General features: G+C 38.6%; 1 protein-coding gene across 5 annotated transcripts in view; it reads right to left on the minus strand.

The window, feature by feature from the left end:
* IWS1 (interacts with SUPT6H, CTD assembly factor 1) overlaps positions 1-18,251 on the minus strand; it is a 41,530-nt gene that overhangs the window by 15,945 nt on the left and 7,334 nt on the right. For all 5 annotated transcript variants that reach the window (XR_007154847.1, XM_047871387.1, XM_047871385.1 and 2 more), the window contains exons 3-5: positions 7,272-8,421; positions 5,675-5,867; positions 5,078-5,135 (exon numbers count right to left, since the gene is read on the minus strand). Coding sequence is in view for 4 of the 5 variants with exons in the window: in XM_047871387.1 (XP_047727343.1) it covers positions 5,078-5,135; positions 5,675-5,867; positions 7,272-8,421 (1,401 nt within the window). In the remaining variant the exon portion in view is untranslated. The remainder of the gene's footprint in view (positions 1-5,077; positions 5,136-5,674; positions 5,868-7,271; positions 8,422-18,251) is intronic.

An 18,251-nucleotide genomic window follows, 5' to 3' on the forward strand; every position in this document is an offset into this window, starting at 1 on the left:
GGAGTTTTGTCTTATTGGTATGGAAAGGCTCTTTAAAAATTAGGGAAATTAGCACCTGGGTGGCTCAGTCCGTTAACCATCTGACTTAGCTCAGATTATGATCTCACGGTTTGTGAGTTTGAGCCCCAGGTTGGGCTTGGTGCTGATAGCGCAGAGCCTGGAGCCTGCTTCAAAATCTCTGTGTCCTTCTCTCTCTCTCTCTCTCTCTCCACCTTCCCCACTTGTGCTCTGTCTTTGTCTCTCTCTCAAAAATAAATAAACATTTAAAAAAATAAAATAAAAATTATGGAAATTAGCCCTCTGTAAATGACAGGGACAGCACAATCCTCACATTTGTAGTTTTGTTTTGTTTATGGTAATGTTTTCCAGGCATAATATTTTATTTTATTTTTACGGTCAGTCTTTTCTTTATAGCTTCTAACTTTCACGTCATACTTAGAAAGACCTTTCCAATGGTTCACCTAGTATGCTGTTTTTCTCACTGAACTCAACCTATAACCAAACTGATCGTTAACTCTCCAAACTAGAGAAGCACATCTTATTCTTGTAAAATGCTGCTTAACTGAGTATGAGCTCCACAAGAGCAATGTCCACACAATCTGGCATACAGGTTCCCAAATATTTGTTGAATGAATTCTTCCTATTTTCCTTAGCTTCACTCTGCTATCCTGCTACCATCTTAGACTCTAAATTCATCTAGTTTCACTCTCTTACTTTAGTAATTAATGATGTTTCAATGCAAGACCTGTTTAACAAACATGTCTTTTTTCTTTAATTTTTTTTTTTTTGAGCGAGTGACTGCGAGTAGAGGAGAGGGGTAGTGGGAGAGAGGGAGAATCTTTTAAGCAGGTTCCATGCTCAGCACGGAGCCTAATGTAGGGCTCGATCCCATGACCCTAGGATCATGATCCAAGCTGAAATCCAGAGTCATATGCTCAACCAACTGAGCCACCCAGGCAGCCTGACAAGGACATCTTAAATTTCTGGGTGGCAAGGATATTTTGTTTCATTTTGTAATGAAGTTCCAATTTCACTGCTTTGTACTCAGAAAACATTGGCTATACTTTGTAATTTTCGCAAAAGCTTGGTTTAAAATTTATATGGGAATGGGAAAAAGTAAAAGCCAAGGCAATCTTGAGGAATAACAAGCTTAGAGGACATATACAACCAAATATCAGCAGTTCTATATTAACAGTACAAGGATAAAGAGACCAAGAAAACAGAGAAGATACTGCTGAGACAGACTGGAAATCATAGACACTACATGTAATGACAAAGATAGCACTACAGAGGAGCAGGAAAGGATGATCTAGGTCAACTGGATATTCCAAATGGGGTGGGGGGGGATATACCTTGACTTTTTTCTTTTTTAAAACATTTTATTTATTTATTTATTTATTTATTTATTTATTTATTAAAAAAAATTTTTTTAACGTTTATTTATTATTGAGAGATAGACACAGAGCATGAGTAGGAGAGGGGTAGAGAGAGGGGGAAACACAGAATCTGAAGTAGGCTCCAGGCTCTGAGCTGTCAGCACAGAGCCCAACACGGGGCTCAAACTCACAAACTGCGAGATCATGACCCAAGCCGAAGTCAATCACTTAACCAACTGAGCCACCCAGGTGCCCCTAAAACATTTTATTTTTAAGTAATCTCTATATCCAACATGGGGCTCAAACTTACGACCCCGAGATTAAGAGTCGCATGCTCCACAGACTGAGCCAGCCAGGGACCCCTTGACTTCTATCTCATACACACCCATTATCCATTACAGGTGAATTGTACAACTAAATGTGAAAGGTTAAAACAAGCTTCTAGAGAATAATTCAAAGAGAATATCTTTACGACCTTAGGGATAAGCAAAAATTTCTTGGAATTCAAAAAGTTTCACCATAAAGGAAAAGACATGCAAAGTTGATTTATATTAAAATTAAAAACTTGTTCATCAAAAGACTCCATTAAGGATGTGAAAAGGCAAGACAAAGAATAGGAAATAATTTTAACTTTTACAATCATCAATCTTTTATATTTGTATTCATATCCAGATTACATAAAAAGACACTCTTCTGTGGCTTTTTGGTCTGCTTGTTCTATTGGCTACATTCCACTCAGAAAACAGATTTGTGTATTTCTCTTTGCAGCTGTCAACTTTTGTTGTGTATATACATTTCAGCTGTCGTAGTATATATACACAATTTTAAAAACTTTTTATTATGAAGTGACCCTCTTTATCTCAAATGTTTTTCTGCCTTGATCAAGGTCTGTCTCTCTGATATCCATATCCTGTGCCAGTTTTCTTCTGATTAGTGTTCATAGAGTATCTTTTTCCATTCTTTTATTTTCAACTTTTATCTTCTGTTTCATATGAATCTTGAAATGAGTATATAGCTATTTTGTAAAATCCAGTCTGACCATCTCTGTGCTTTAATTGGAGCACTTGATACATTTCAACTGAATATAATCAGAGATGTTATCAAAGCTTAAATCTGCTACCTTTACCATATACTACTTTCCAATCGTCCCCTGTTCTATACCTCTTTTTTTTTTTCTCTTGCCTTCTTTTGGATTAGCTTTTACTATTCCATCTTTTCCTCCTTAGGTTGGAGGCTACACATTCTATTAGTCGTCTTAGTGGCTGCTTCAGGGATTACAATGCAAAGTCTACTGACATCCTTTTACATATCTGTAAAGACCATGTCCATTCGCAATTTGTTACTGCTGTCACACGTTTGAAATTTTATACATATTTTAATCTACACTAGACAGAACTTTTTTTTGTAGCATCAATACTCATTTAGATTTACCCACATACTTTTGTTGCTTTTTTCCTCCCTGAGTCCTTGACCTTCCACCTGAGATTTTCTGCCTTTCGTATCTCCTTCCATTGGTATCCTGGTAAGATGAACTAGGAGGGAATCTTCATTCCTGACAAATATTTTTGCTGACTATAACAGAACACTGAGTTTGAAATTATTGGATTCTACTGTTTCTACTAAGAAGTCAGCTGTTACAGTCTAATCTTTGCCTCTCTGAATGTAATATTTTCCCCCTCTGGCTACTTTTAATATTTCCCAGTCTTTTTTGGTTTCTTGCAATTCTACTATGATGTATTTAGGTGTAGGTTTCATCATATCATTGCATTTATCCTGCTCATAATTTGTACTTCTAGAATCTCTAGCTTTATGTATCATTTCCTTTACTGCTTCTGCCACATATATTTTTTTCCTCTCCTAAGATTCAACCTATGTTAAACCTTCTCATGTATAATTTACATTTTATTCTTTTACATATCTTAATTCTTCATTCTAAATAGCTCCTTCTAACCTATCATCCATCAGTTCACTCCTTTTTGAATAAATCTAATCTGTTGTTAAACTCATCCATGGAATTAATTTCAGTTACTGTAATTTTACAGTTTCAGAATTTCTACTCAGTTCTCATTGTTTGCTCTGACAAAATTTCTTAACTTTTACCTCCCTGAAGAGCTTTTTTTTAAGGCAACATCTAAAATTCTTATTATCTAGAGCCTCAAGGTCTATTTCTATTGTCTGATGTCACCATTGTTTCTTTTTAAGTTATTGACAATTAGGTACCACATTGCATATCTGATAAACTACAGAAACAATGAGGCCTGTGATGATGCTACCTTTGTCCTGAAGGGATTTGTTTACATATGCCAGGTGCCTGAGAGCAGTAGGCAAGAGTTAAGAGCAAGAGGTTTTCAAGGGTCTCCTAATCTCAGCAGGCTCTGACTTCCAAAAACTGTCTCTTGAGCCCAGAAACTGTCAAAAATATGACCAACCTCGGGGCACCTGGGTGGCTCAGTTGGTTAAACATCCAACTTCGGCTCAGATCATGATTTCACGATTCGTGAGTTTGAGGACCACAATGGGCTCTTTGCTGACAGTTCAGAGCCTGGAGCCTGCTTCAGATTCTGTGTCTCCTCCTCTCTCTGCCCTTTCCCACTTTCTCTCTCTCAAATATAAACAAACATTAAAAAAAAATTCTTTTTAAAATATGACTAGCCTCTCAGCATGAACAGGCAAACATCCCAGAAAAAGCATTTTAAATGCTGAGCTTATCTCTTTTTTAACTGTTGATTTTTAAAATTATTTTTTGTTATTTTTTTATTCTCAAGTTAGTTAACATACAGTGTAGTCTTGGTTTCAGGAGCAGAACCCAGTGATTCATCTCTTACGTAAGACACCCAGTCCGAGCTTACCTGTTTAGGTATCTGTCTTTTGCTAGCTTTGGGCTTAGTAATTCTTTGTTACCTTATTCCTCTGCTGATGAGATTTTTAAGTATTTTGTCTAGCTTTTCTAGTTGTCCTTAGCAGAAAGGTTGGTCCAAATTACCTAGCCTACCATAGCTAGAATCACAAGTTCCATAAGTACTGTGAATCCTTCTCTTCAGCATTATAACGTACCTTCTGTTGTCTCTTAACATGTTCCTCCCAATTAATTCAATTTTGCCTGTTACTTTCCTTCTATGCCTCTGTATACACTTTTATTCCACTTTCTGAATCTTTTCTTCTCGATTTTTCTACTGAATACACACTTTTTTTTTTTTAAAAAAACATTTTTTTTTTCAACGTTTATTTATTTTTGGGACAGAGAGAGACAGAGCATGAATGGGGGAGGGGCAGAGAGAGAGGGAGACACAGAATCGGAAACAGGCTCCAGGCTCTGAGCCATCAGCCCAGAGCCTGACACGGGGCTCGAACTCACGGACCGCGAGATCGTGACCTGGCTGAAGTCGGACGCTTAACCGACTGCGCCACCCAGGCGCCCCTAAAAAAAAACATTATTGAGAGAGCGCAAGCAGGGGAGGGGCAGAGAGGGGCACGGGGGATCTGAAGCGGGCTCTGCATTGACAGGCTGACAGCAATGATCCTGAACTCACAAACCTCAAGATCATGAGCTGTGCTGAAGTCCGATGCTCGATGCTCGACTGAGCTACTCAGGTGCCTTTACATACCTGTTTATTTCTACTTATTGGAATTACCTATTTGGGAACCACTGTCACAGAAATAGAAAGAGCATATTTAAAGAAATATCTCCATCTTATACTTACTGTAAATTCTTCTTCCTCTTCATCACCAGATTCTCCAAATATGTCTGCAATAAGATTTCTAGAAGAGAAGGAAATCATTTGCTTTCTTCTCATTTACACAGGAACCACAAAATCTTTTTCTAACAAGATACAATTTACGTATCATAAAATGTGCAGATCTTAAGTGTCCGTTTCAGTGGGTTTTGAGAAAAGACAACATTCACATAGCCATTACCCTAATCAAAATATAGAACAACTTGATCTCTCCAGAAAGTTCATCCCTTTCCAGTCAATACCCTACATGAACATCTTAAAGCCAACCACCATTCTGATTGCCGTCATCACAGATTAATTTTGCCTGCTCTTGAACGTCACATAAGTGGAATCAGACATGTCCTCTTTTTCTTTCACTTAATATTCTGAGATTCATCTATGTTATAGTACATAACAATAGTTCAGGAACTGAAATCCTGAATCCCCCAAAATCATGCAATCGGGCAGGATATACTGTATCACCTCCCAATAAAATTTTAATACAAGTTTAAAAAACTTAAAAGACAAACCCCTCTCTACCACCTCACATGAACCCTTGAAAACTCACGTTATGCTGTCACTTACTCTTCTTCATTCCCCGACTCACTATCACTCCCAAACAGATCCTTCTCTTCGTTCTTCTTATCAGACAATTCTTCTTTTCCTGCTTCTTCTTCACTGTCAGAAGCTAGAGTCTTCTCTCTCTTGCCTGGTTTATCTGATACAACATCACTGTCAGAGTCATCTGCATCAGAGACAACCCGACTCTTCTTTGTTGCTGTGAAAAAAAAGTTCAAAATATCCTTAATCTTATTTGTCACGATCATGGTATTACTAAGAATAACAGGTGCTTTTAAAATGGCAGTACTCAGCAAAAATCAAAGGGCTCCTAACACACAGCTTAGAATAATAATTAAAAAGAAAAATAACTAGGGGCACCTGGCTGGCTCAGTCAGAGGAGCAAGAGACTCTTGACCCGAGTCATGAGCTGGAGCCCCAAGCTGGGTGCAGAAATTAAATAAATACTTCATTTAAAAAGAACGGTACTAAAAAGTTCAGAGTCATATTACAATTATCTGTTATTGTTTAGGAAAAAGGGGCCAGAAGATGAAGAATGAAACTGTCAACATAAAAGCGGGCATCAATAGGCACCTTTCCTTTGGGGGAACAGAAAAACTGAAGACTGCAATGATATGCAGAATTAGAGTCCCTTCTATTTTGCTGAGTATTAGCAGCACTGAAAAGGTTTAGATATTCTTTTCCCCTTACTTCCTGATCATCACTGGTCGGTTTGGAATTTCTCATCTCCCCCAGTAAACTAGCTGGCACATGTGTGAGGCTCTTTTTCCTTCTCCTATAACTGCCAGGTCATAAGGAAATATGTCTTCTCCCCACTCAAAAGTAAGTTTCATAAAAAAGTAATCAAGGGGCGCCTGGGTGGCTCAGTCGTTAAGTGTCCGACTCTTGATTTTGGCTCAGGTCATGATTTCAAAGGTCATGATTTCTCACTCGTGAGGTTGAGTCCTACATCAGGCTCTGCGCTGACAGTGCAGAGCCTGCTTTGGATTCTCTCCCTCCCTTTCTCTCTGCCCCTCCCCTGCTCATGCTCTCTTAAAATAAATAAACATTAAAAAAAAGTAATGAAGTGAAAACTATTATCCATGAAAATAGGGGCCCAGCTAGCAAAGACTGGAAAGAGACACGAAGTCTCTAAATATAGTCCATCACAAACTTCCTTGTATTTGGCAACTATCTGACGATGTTTAACAAGACAGGTACCCATGGGAGCTCAGTCACTATCTACATGGGATCTAACGGATTAACTGTCAGATCCACAGCCAAGTCTGCACCCAGCTGGGTTTGCACATAAACAGATTTCTTTGAAATATTACTCTTCCCCACAGAAAACTATCTTTCATGTTCCCATGGAAACTCCATTAGTTTACTGTTTTGAACCAGTAAGACCTTAACCAATGCTCCTAAAACAACTCAAAGCCAATTTAACACTAAGATCAGCCCCTGAAAATCAAGCAAAACTAGTGTCCTAGTGATATTTTAGAATATCAAGTTGAATGAGATAGTAGAGATCTAACATTTCAGAAACACACAGAGCTTCGCAGTCACAAGCTCAGACAAGAATGAAAACTATGCACAAACAGTTCAAAAAAGGAAGCATCCTTACATGCTTTCTCTTCATCTTCACTGTCAGAAAGCACAGCAGCTTTTCGCTTTGCTACTTTCTCCTCTTCCCCGACTTTTTCTTCATCTTCGTCACTGTCAATTTTTGGCCTTTTGGGTTCCTCCTCCTCACTGTCTGAACTCTGGATCCTTTTTCTGTCTATATGGCTATCTGAACGAAAGGAGTCCTTCTGCATTTCTGCATCCTCTCCCTTGTTCTCCCCATCACTGTCCTCGTCCGACTCTGGCTTCTCTTTGTGCCTGGAGGCATCCTCAGTTTCGGAATCACTGGCGGGTCCCTTCTGAGGCTCCTCGCTCTCAGAGTCACTGACTCGGGGCTTGGGAAGCTCCTCGTTTTCTGAATCACTGGCCTGGTTCCTTGGGGGGTCCTCACTTTCCGAATCACTGACACGGGGTTTGGGAAGCTCCTCATTTTCTGAGTCGCTGGCTTGGTGCCGTGGGGGTCCCTCACTTTCCGAGTCACTGACACGGGGTTTGGGAAGCTCCTCATTTTCTGAGTCGCTGGCTTGGTGCCGTGGTGGGTCCTCACTTTCTGAGTCACTGACATGGGGTTTGGGAAGCTCCTCATTTTCCGAGTCGCTGGCCTGAGTCCTCTGAGGCTCCTCACTCTCCGAGTCACTGACCCGAGGCTTAGGAAGCTCCTCACTTTCCGAATCACTAATTCTAGGCTTGGGAAGCTCCTCGTTTTCGGAATCACTGGCCTGGTGCTGTGGGGGCTCCTCACTCTCGGAGTCACTGATTTGAGGTTTTAGAACATCCTCTGTTTCAGAGTCACTAGCAGGACTTTTGGGGAGCTCTTCCATCTCTGAATCACTGGCAGGATGCTTTCTAACATCTTCATTTTCTGAATCGGTTGCGTGCCCATTAAGAAGGTCCTCATTTTCCGAATCACTGACAGGTAGCTTCCTGGTCTCCTCACTCTCAGAGTCACTCGCACGCTGATGAGTGTCCTCATTTTCAGAATCACTTGCAACAGGCTCTGCATGCTCCTCAGATTCAGAGTCACTGTCCTTTTGCCTTTGAAGCTCCTCACTTTCAGAGTCACTGGCATTAAGGTTTGAGGGGTCATCATTCTCAGAATCCGTCACATGATGTCTTTTGTTGAGGCCATCCTCTCGATCACTAGGTTCATTCTAAAATATCAAGGGCGAAAAAATTAGTAAAGTGCAAGAAAAACGTTTAGTAGAGAAATGTTAAAATTTCTCAACATTTTTTCAAATACAGGAATATGCACACGTCAAAAAAAATTCTTGTTCCACACCTATATAGAAACACCCCACTTTAAAGAAGACCATCTACCTGTGAAATGGCTAACATGGTTTAGATCCCATAATGGGAAAAGATAACCAGTTTTCAGCAAAACAAACGTGTAAAGCATGCCACCAGATTACTATACAGGAGGCTTATATCCTGAAAAGCTAGCCAAAAAAAAAAAAAAGCCTGACTTTTCCACATAATTCTAGCTCCTAAAAATGTATTTTTCACAGAAATACAAGCAAACATGTACCCAACTTTTTTTTTTTTTAAATATTTAATACTAAGAGAGAGAGAAAGGGGTGGGGGGAGGGAGAGAGGGAAGGGGTGAGCAGCAGAGAGAGGGAGACACAGAACCTTGAAGCAGGCTCCAGCCTCCGAGCTGTCAGCACAGAGACCAATGCAGGGCTTGGACCCACAAGCCATGAGATCAGACCTGAACTGAAGTCAGACGCTCAACCAACTGAGCCACCCAGGCGCCCCTACATGTACCCAAGTTCTTCTTAAAAGAAACATTCTTGGGTTCTATAAAGTTAAAATTATTGTAAGAAAAAAAAACTATGAAACTTTAAGGGTGAAATGATATGCAGGGCATATTCTCCCAGGAGAATCTGAACAAACAAGGAGAGGGGTAGTTAGTTCACACCGACTAAGCACCTAGTAACAGCCCAACTCCCAGGAGGCTCTCTCCTGCTAGTTCATTTACTCCTCACAACAGTACTTTTCACAATAACAAAACTGAGGCTTGGAGCAGCCTGGGTCATACACCTAGTAATCCTGGTACAAAAGTTTAAGTTTTAGGAAAAACGTGATATAACTATAGCAACATAATGTTAAGAGAAATAATCTGATGACAGAGAGTATGAACTTGATATATGTATATTAGAACTACATTTTTCCAAATGTCAAGAACAAGATATAAAATTATATATACACCAAAATACTAGTAACTGGGATCGGGGAGATTTTTTCTCATCTAGTATTTGACCTTTCAATAACATGGTGATTAATATTCTGTTTTAAAAAGTGAAAGTGTTTCTGTGACTTTTCCCCATTAAAAATGTTCTGAGCCAAATATTTCTCTTTAGAATATATGACTGACATTACCTGAAATTACCAGAGATGAGTTTTCAAGGAGCAAAGAATTTTTAATAATGTTTATGCCCACCAGCATGCTATGAAATAATTCAGTGACAAGATAAATGGCAAGAAAAAGTCTTCAGAAAACTTGTCCTTTAACTTGCCTCCAGCTCATTTAAAGTACGCTGTGATAGACTACAAAACATTATACAACAAGCTTTGAAGCCTAAGTTTGAGGGGTTTTTTTCTGTCCATATTTTAGGACCATCTCGACAGCACAGCATTCCAAATAAACAATAATTGCTGAACATATTTATTCAAATAAAACATGTGCAGGAAACTTTCTAAAATCATAAACTTTTCAAGTTTCCTACAGGCACTTTTCTTTAGCACTGGGCATTCAGCACAGCACTGGATTCCTTCCCAGCCATACATCCTATTATCCCATTAAAATAGGTGTTTATAAAATGTGATATAAGGACAGGAAAAGTAACACACTCTTGCACTACAGTACAATACTCCATATATTGCTAAAAGTCTACTTGAAAAACTATCTTAATGGTCTTTAACTATGAAAATATAATTTAGAATGTTAAGTCCTAAGAAGGCAGGCATTTTTGGCCTATTTTCTTCATTGAGATATCTTCAGAGCACAGAATGGATTCTGGTATATATACACCAAGTGGGAATACATCTGACCCTTGAACAACATGGGAGAGGAATGTCAGAGGTGCTGACCGCACCCCCCCACACACACACAGTTGAAATTTGTAACTACTGACTTCCCAAAACTTAACTAATTAGCCTACTGCTGCCTAGAAGCCTTACTAGTAACTTAAACTGTCAATTACCACATATTTTTAGTATGTTATATATTTTGTATACTATTTCTTATAACAAAGTAAGCTAGAAAAAGTGCTATTAAAGAAAATCGTTAAGGGGGAGCTTGGGTGGCTCAGTCAGTTAAGCATCTGACTCTTGATCTCAGTCAGCTTGGGCCCTGATCTCAGGATCAGGGTTCAACTAGTTTCAACTAGTTCAAACCCCACAGTACTAGGTGTAAAGCTTACTTAAAAAAAATAATACTAAAAACTAAAAAACTAAAAAAAAAAAAAATCATAAGGAAGAGAAAATACATTTAAGCACTGTATTTATTAAAAACAAAAACATAGGGGCGCCTGGGTAGCTCAGTCAGTTAAGTGTCCGACTTCAGCTGGGGTCATGATCTCGCAGTTTGAGAGTCCGAGTCCAACATCGGGCTCTGTGCTGACAGCTGGAACCTGGAGCATGCTTCAGACTCTGTCTCCCTCTCTCTCCACCCCTCCCATGCTCATGCTCTATCTTTGTCTCTCAATAATAAATAAATGTTAAAAAAAATTAAAAAAAAAAATAACAAAACATATATAGGGGTCCCTGGGTGACTTAGTCCGTTGAGCATCTGACTTGAGCTCAGGTCATGGTCTCATGGTCCATGAGTTCACGCCCCACACTGGGCTCTATGTTGACAGCTCAGAGCCTGGGGTCTGCTTCAGATTCTGTGTCTCCCTCTCTCTGCTCCCCGCCCCCCCTCAACTAGTGCCTCTGTCTGTGTCTCTCTAAGGTAAATAAACATTAAAAAAAAATTTTAAACACACACACACACACAAGTGGTGCCACGCACTTTAAACCCATGTTGTCCAAGGGCCAACTATAATTTAAAGTGAGGAATAATTAACTATGTGCAAGGTGGTAGGAGTCAAGGATGAACATGTCTCAGTGCCTGAAGCTGCTTTCTATGAGCCAGCCAAATGTATCATAACAACATAAAGTAGTATGTGCTGTCATGAAGGTATGCACAATATTGTGAAAGCCTACAGGAAGTGATCTATAGGAGACTGGGCTTTAGTAAGTATGCAGACAAAAGTATTTACAACTAGTTTGTAATGACAGAGTTAAAAAAAAAAAATTAACGAGATTATTGAGGGAAAGCAAGACATACAGGCACCAGAAGAGGCCACTAAAGCAGGAGGCAAAGGGAAAACTATAACCGGCTTTCGAAATGCTTTCCATGACATGCCTATGACAGAATTCTAACAGTTTGTTTGTGTTTGACTCAATTTATTTTCTCTGTAAGCAACAGAAACCATCTCTGGCTTATCTTCAGAAAAAAAGAACAAAAGAACAATATTCCCAGAATGTAAGTGCAACTGACTAAAGACTCAGAAAGGGTAGGAACCAAGGCAGCTCAGAGAGCTTAGAAAAGGGAACTTGAGGACTTTTCTGCTAGAGCACAATCAATACCATGATTCACTCTAACCATGCCAAACTTCTGTGTCTGGGCTCTAAATTTTAACCTCCCAGGACAGATGATCCAATTGGCCATGGCAACATCAGATGTTGTGACTCAGTGTTCACTGGGTTACAGCTACAGCAGGGACACAGTATTGGGAGCCGATGCCAGAGAGGGAAGAGATACCATGAACTGGACAGTCATTCTCAAACTTACCTGCTGCACTCTACCCTGGATTTCTAGACACACGGTGTATACATTCTAAAATAAGCAACCATGACAAGGACATTACATACATTAAGGTTTGTGAAACATGAATTCTCATCAATTTTTGAGGAGTTTCATAAAAACTGGATGTCTATTCATTATATGTAACATGGTGAAGACAAAAAAGTGAGAAATTACTGCAGTAAGAAAGTGCTAGTCGACAGACTCAAGTTAGAGAATTCACTTAGGCAATGACATCACAGGATTTAGGAAAAGAATCCATTAGAAATGATACAATTATGCTTAAAAGTCATCAAGACAATATTCAATATTTTTAGACTGGTTTCAACAATTAGTTTAAGTTGCAAACTTCAAAAATCCAAAATACAGTTCTTTAAAAGTCAGGTATGAATATAACAAATCAATAGTAGAAATTGCCATTTTAAATGCCATGTTCTTAATAATTTAAAAAATTCCCTAATTGCTAATTGCCAGGGAAACTGACCATTCTGAGGTTTCTCAGAAGCTTTAGAAATGTCTATAATACCTCATACCTCCTGCTTACAATCGTTCACACTGTAGATCCAAATAATTACCCATAATGAATGATGTGGTCGTTTGTCTCAGCATACAAATAGTAACCACACTCCTTATGGACCGAGGCCACAATACTCCAATACGCGTGCACAGAGATGATTAACGTTTTAAAATTACAAAGTAAATGATAAAACTGCCATAAAGCAAATATCAATTTGTAAATTTCAAAGTATATAAACGTTAAATAGAAATCCTTGTAAAGAACTAAACTGAGGATACTTGTTTCTTTCTTATCCATTGGAAGAGTCAAATAAAACTGTTGAACATGCATACTAAACTACCAATATAAATTGGTAAAACATTCCAACACCAAGTCACACAGTAAAATATCATGAGGAAATTTCTACAGATTTTCAAAACCATGTTGTTTCACTGGCTCTTAGTTCCAGAAGATACATCTGAAGTCCCCATCTTGGGAATTTGTCAATACATATCACCTTTATTAGTGTGTGAAAGAAACTAAGAAATCCGGCAACAAAATTACACAATGCTGTTAATCCAGTGTAGCTCCTGGAGTGCTGCAAGGCTTTGACTTTGAGAAAACTCCAATTTTACAGCTAGCATTATAATAAAATGTAACTATATACCAGTGTCCTTTGTCTGTCAAAAGATAGTTGACCTTAGAATCAGATAATCAACAAAAGCACTCCTCATGACAAGTGGAAAAAGCAAATTGTACACAAAGCTTAAAAGTTCATAATGATGAAGCAAACTCCTACTCCTGCCTTCCTCCCCAGGCTCACTTCTGCCCTCTCTCCAACATCAACCAACTGCACCAGCAGTTCCCAAACTTTAGTGTATGTAAGAATCATTTGGGGAGCTTTGGTGAAAAACATACAGATTTTTGTGCTTCTCACCTCCAGATATTAATCCAGTAAGTCTGAAGAAGAGGTCAAAGAATCTGCATTTTGACATCTAATCCCAGTGATTGTAAATGCATGTTAAAATTCTTCTGCAGGCACATGGAACTACTAATTTCACTACTGCTACCTTCATGTCTTTACAAATACTGTTCCCCTTGCCTCGAATACTTCCCTCCCACCTTGTCCTTATGATACCTCAAAACCAGGCAAAAACAGCCTCTTCCTGAAGCCTCTCTAGACAGAATGGGCTGTGTGCCACGTAACGAAACAGTTAAGAACACAGACTCCAGAGTCAGAAAGATCTGGGTCCAAACCCTAGCTCGGCCATTTTCTACTCCGTCCTCTAGGGAATTTTCTTAACTTCTCAAAGCCTCAGTGTTCTCAATCTGATGGAGTTAAGGATGGTATCTATACTAAGAGAGCTGTTTTGAGGATCAAAAGAATGAAAAGTGGTTAGCACAGTGCCTCTAAACTCTCGATAAATGCTACTAGCCATTCATATCAAAATACCTGATTATTTAATTACAAAATATTCACCCTTCAAGACTCAGCCCAAACAGATCATCTGAAATGGCTGAGCCACTTAGCTATTCTTTCCTTCATACCCCCATAGCATCTTCTACCTTTACATCAATGAAAGATGATGTTTACACAATTATCTTTATAACACACTGACCTTAAGATCGGAGACCCATTTTTTAAAAAAAAAATCTCTTGGGGCGCCTGGGTGGCGCAGTCGGTTAAGCGTCCGACTTCAGCCAGGTCACGATCTCGCGGTCCGGGAGTTCGAGCCCCGTGTCGGGCTCTGGGCTGATGGCTCAGAGCCTGGAGCCTGTTTCCGATTCTGTGTCTCCCTCTCTCTCTGCCCCTCCCCCATTCATGCTCTGTCTCTCTCTGTCCCAAAAATAAATAAACGTTGAAAAAAACAAAATTAAAAAAAAAAAATCTCTTACTTTCAGTATACACAAGACACTCACACTCACCAAAATGAAACAGAAACCCCATAAAATAATGCTTAACAGGAAAGAACCAACACAAAATTTGTTTCTCCTTAGCTTGGTAGACTAAATGACAAAGCCTGAAACTAACACAAAGAAAGGAAAGGAAAGTATAGATGGAATCTAAAGAACTGGTAAGAAACAGGGTAAACAAGTACAGCAATGGCCAAAAAGAATCTTCTAGCTGCTCTGATGTACTCCCTATAGGAATGCTTTTCTCATATTAGCACAACTTCTCTGTGGAAGGATCCAAACAATAGCATACTGCCATCTTTATTCAATTCAACATGAGACTTGGCTAATGTGGCTGTCCCCCAACTTCAACAGTAGATGGATATGGGCCCACTATGGTTTGCCTACAGTTAGAAAGCAATGAGAAGCTAGGCTCCATTTCCAAAATTCTTCAATAGTCCTACATTCTATTTCTGTGTGTGAGACCCTCTTCTACCTTTCTACACAGATGAAATCTGTAGGTTTCTGGATATTAAAATACACATTTCCTTCAATGTACTTTTCATGGAACAGAAACCAGCTGACTACAAGCCACAAAGCTAATTTCATGTTGTCCAAGAGAATATTCAAGTAAAACAACAAAAATCAGAACTAGCAACTAGTTATAACTAGGTCACATTTGTACTCATATTTCTTTATTAAAAAATTGTGATTTTGGTGTTAACCATTCAAAGAGATTTTTTTTTTAAACTTTCCCCTTTCTGCTATCTGCTAGAGCACAAAAGGTGGGTGAAGATTCTGAGTTTTCAAAGTGCTCTACAAAGAACAAATATTCTTGATGAAAATTCCACTGATGCTTACATTCCTCTTAGGAACCTAGTCAAAAAAGATGTTAGTAAGTCATAACTGAATTCTAACAAACACTTAAATAGGAATACATACCAATCCTTCTCACTCCTCTAAAAAGGAAAAGAGGAGGTTGAGGGAACACTTCCAAACTCATTTTAAGAGGCTAGCATTACCCTGATACCAAAACCAGACAAAGATACTACAAGAAAAGAAAATTACTGGCCAATATTCCTGATGAACACAGGTGCAAAGATCCTTAACAAAACACGAGTAAACCAAATTCAACAGTACACCATGACCAAATGGTTATTTATTCCAGACATGCAAGGACAGTTCAACAAATCAATCAACACACTACACCATGTTAACAAAATGAAGGCTAAAAATCATATGGCCATCTCAGTAGTTGCAGAAAAACTATTTGACAAAATCCAACATCCACTTATGATAAAAACTCTCAACAAACTGGTAAAGAGGAAACATATCTCAACATAATAAAGGTCATATATGACAGGCTCACAGATGACATCCTACTCAATGAGAAAAGCTGAAAGCATTTTTTCTAAGATCAGGAACAGGACAAGAATGCTCATTCTCGACACTTTTATTCCAAAGTGGTACAAGTCCTAGCCCCAGTAATTAGGTAAGAAAAAGAAATAAAAGCATCCAAATCAGAAACGAAGAAGCAAAACTGCCATCATTTGCAGATAACATATACAGAAGACCACCAAAAAACTGTTAAAACTAGTCAACGATTTTAGTGAAGCTGCAGGATACAAAATCAATATACAAAATCTGGTGCATGTCTGTACGCTAACAACAAAACCTCAAAAGGAGAAATAAAAACTAATCTCATTAATAATACATCAAAATGAATAAAATACCCAGGAATAAATTTAACACAAGACATGAAAGACCCAAACACTGAGTACCATTAGACACTGATGAAAGAAACTGAAGACAAAAATGGAAAGATTTGTGCTCATGAATTTGAAAAGTTAATAGTGTTAAAATGCTCATAGTACCCAAAGCAATCTACAAACTCAATGCAATCTCTGTCAAAATTGCAATGGCATTTTTCACAGAAATACAACAAACAATCCTAAAATTTATATGGAACAAAATAGCCAAACAGGCAAAACAATCTTGAGAAAAAACAAGGCAGGAGGTGTCACCCTCCCTGACTTCAATCTGTATTACAAAGCTACAATAATCCAAACAGTATGGTTTTGGCATAAAAACAGATACACAGATCAGCAGAACAGAAAAGAGAGCCCAGCAATAAATCCACAAATACATGGTCAATTAATTTATGACAAAGACACCAAGAATACCCAATAAATAACAGTCTCTTTAATAAACGGTACTGGAATGGGCCCCTGGGTGGCTCAGTTGGTTAAGTGTCCATCTCTTGATTTCGGCTCAGGTCATGATCTCATGGTTCGGTTCATGAGATCGAGCCCTACATTGGGCTCTGTGCTGACAGTTTGGAGCCTGTTTGGTATTCTTTCTCTCCCCCTCTCTGTGCCCCTCCCCTGCTCACACACACACCTCCCCCCCCCCCGACTCCCAAATAAAGAAATAAACATTTTTTTAAAAATTAAAATAAATGGTGCTGGGAAAACTGGACCCCTATCTTTCACCATACATAAATTTCCATTTAAAATGCATTGAAGACTTAAATTTAAGATTGTACACCATAAAACTCCTAGAAAAAAAATAGAGGATAGGCTCCTTGACATCAGCCTTTGTGATGATTTTTTGGATTTGACACCAAGAGCAACAATGAACAAGTGGGACTACATCAAACTAAGAAGCTTCTGCATAACAAAAAAAACTATCAACAAAATGAAAAGACAACCTAAGGAACTGAATAAAATACATGCAAAACATATATCTGAGAGGTGCCTGGTGTCGACTCTTTATCTTGGGGTCATTGAGTTCAAGCTACCTGTTGGGTATAGAGCCTACATAAAAAACCACATATCTGATATATACAAAGAACTGACACAACTCAACAGCAAAAAATACCCAATCCAATTAAAAAATAGGCAGAAGAGCTGAATATTTTTCTAAAGAAGACATACAAATGGTCAGCAAGTTCATGAAAAGGAGCTCAATATCACTAATCATTAAGGAAATGTACATCAAAACCACAATGATATATCACCTCACACCTATTACAATGAATGTCATAAAAAGACAAGATATAACAAGTGCTGGCAAAGATGTACATTCCTGGTGGGAACATAAGTTGGTGCAGCCACTATGGGAAACAGATGGTGGTTCCTCAAAAAACAGACCACATGATCTAGCAACCCCACCTCTGGACATATATCCAAAAGAAATGAAAGAAAAGAAGATACTGAAGAGATACCTGCACTCCTACATTTATTGCTACATTATTCACTAGAGCTAAAATATGGAAACCATCTAAGTGTCCATTAACAGATAAATGGATACCGGAGCACCTGGTGGCTCAGTGGATTAAACATCCATCCAGACTCTTGATTTTGGCTCAGGTCTTGATATCACAGTTGTGAGACTGAGCCCTGCATTGGGGTCTGCACTGAGTGTGGAAGATTCTCTTTGCCTCAACTTCTGCCCTCCCCAACTAACTAGTGGCTCTCAAAAAAACAAACAGAGGAACGGATAAAGAAAATATATATAAATATATATTATATACGTATGTATATACACACCATGGGATATTCAGCCACAGGAAAGAAGGAAAAACTGCCACTCGTGACAACACAGGTGGCCCTTGAAGGTGTTATGCTAAGTAAAATAAGTTAGAGAAAGATAATCATTGCATGGTATAACTTGTATGTGGAATCTTAAAAAAAAAAAAAAAAGTCATACTCAGAGAAACAAGGTAGGAAAGTAGTTGTCAA

The sequence above is a fragment of the Prionailurus viverrinus genome, chromosome C1, assembly GCF_022837055.1.
Source record: "Prionailurus viverrinus isolate Anna chromosome C1, UM_Priviv_1.0, whole genome shotgun sequence".
NCBI classification, from domain to species: Eukaryota; Metazoa; Chordata; class Mammalia; order Carnivora; family Felidae; genus Prionailurus; species Prionailurus viverrinus.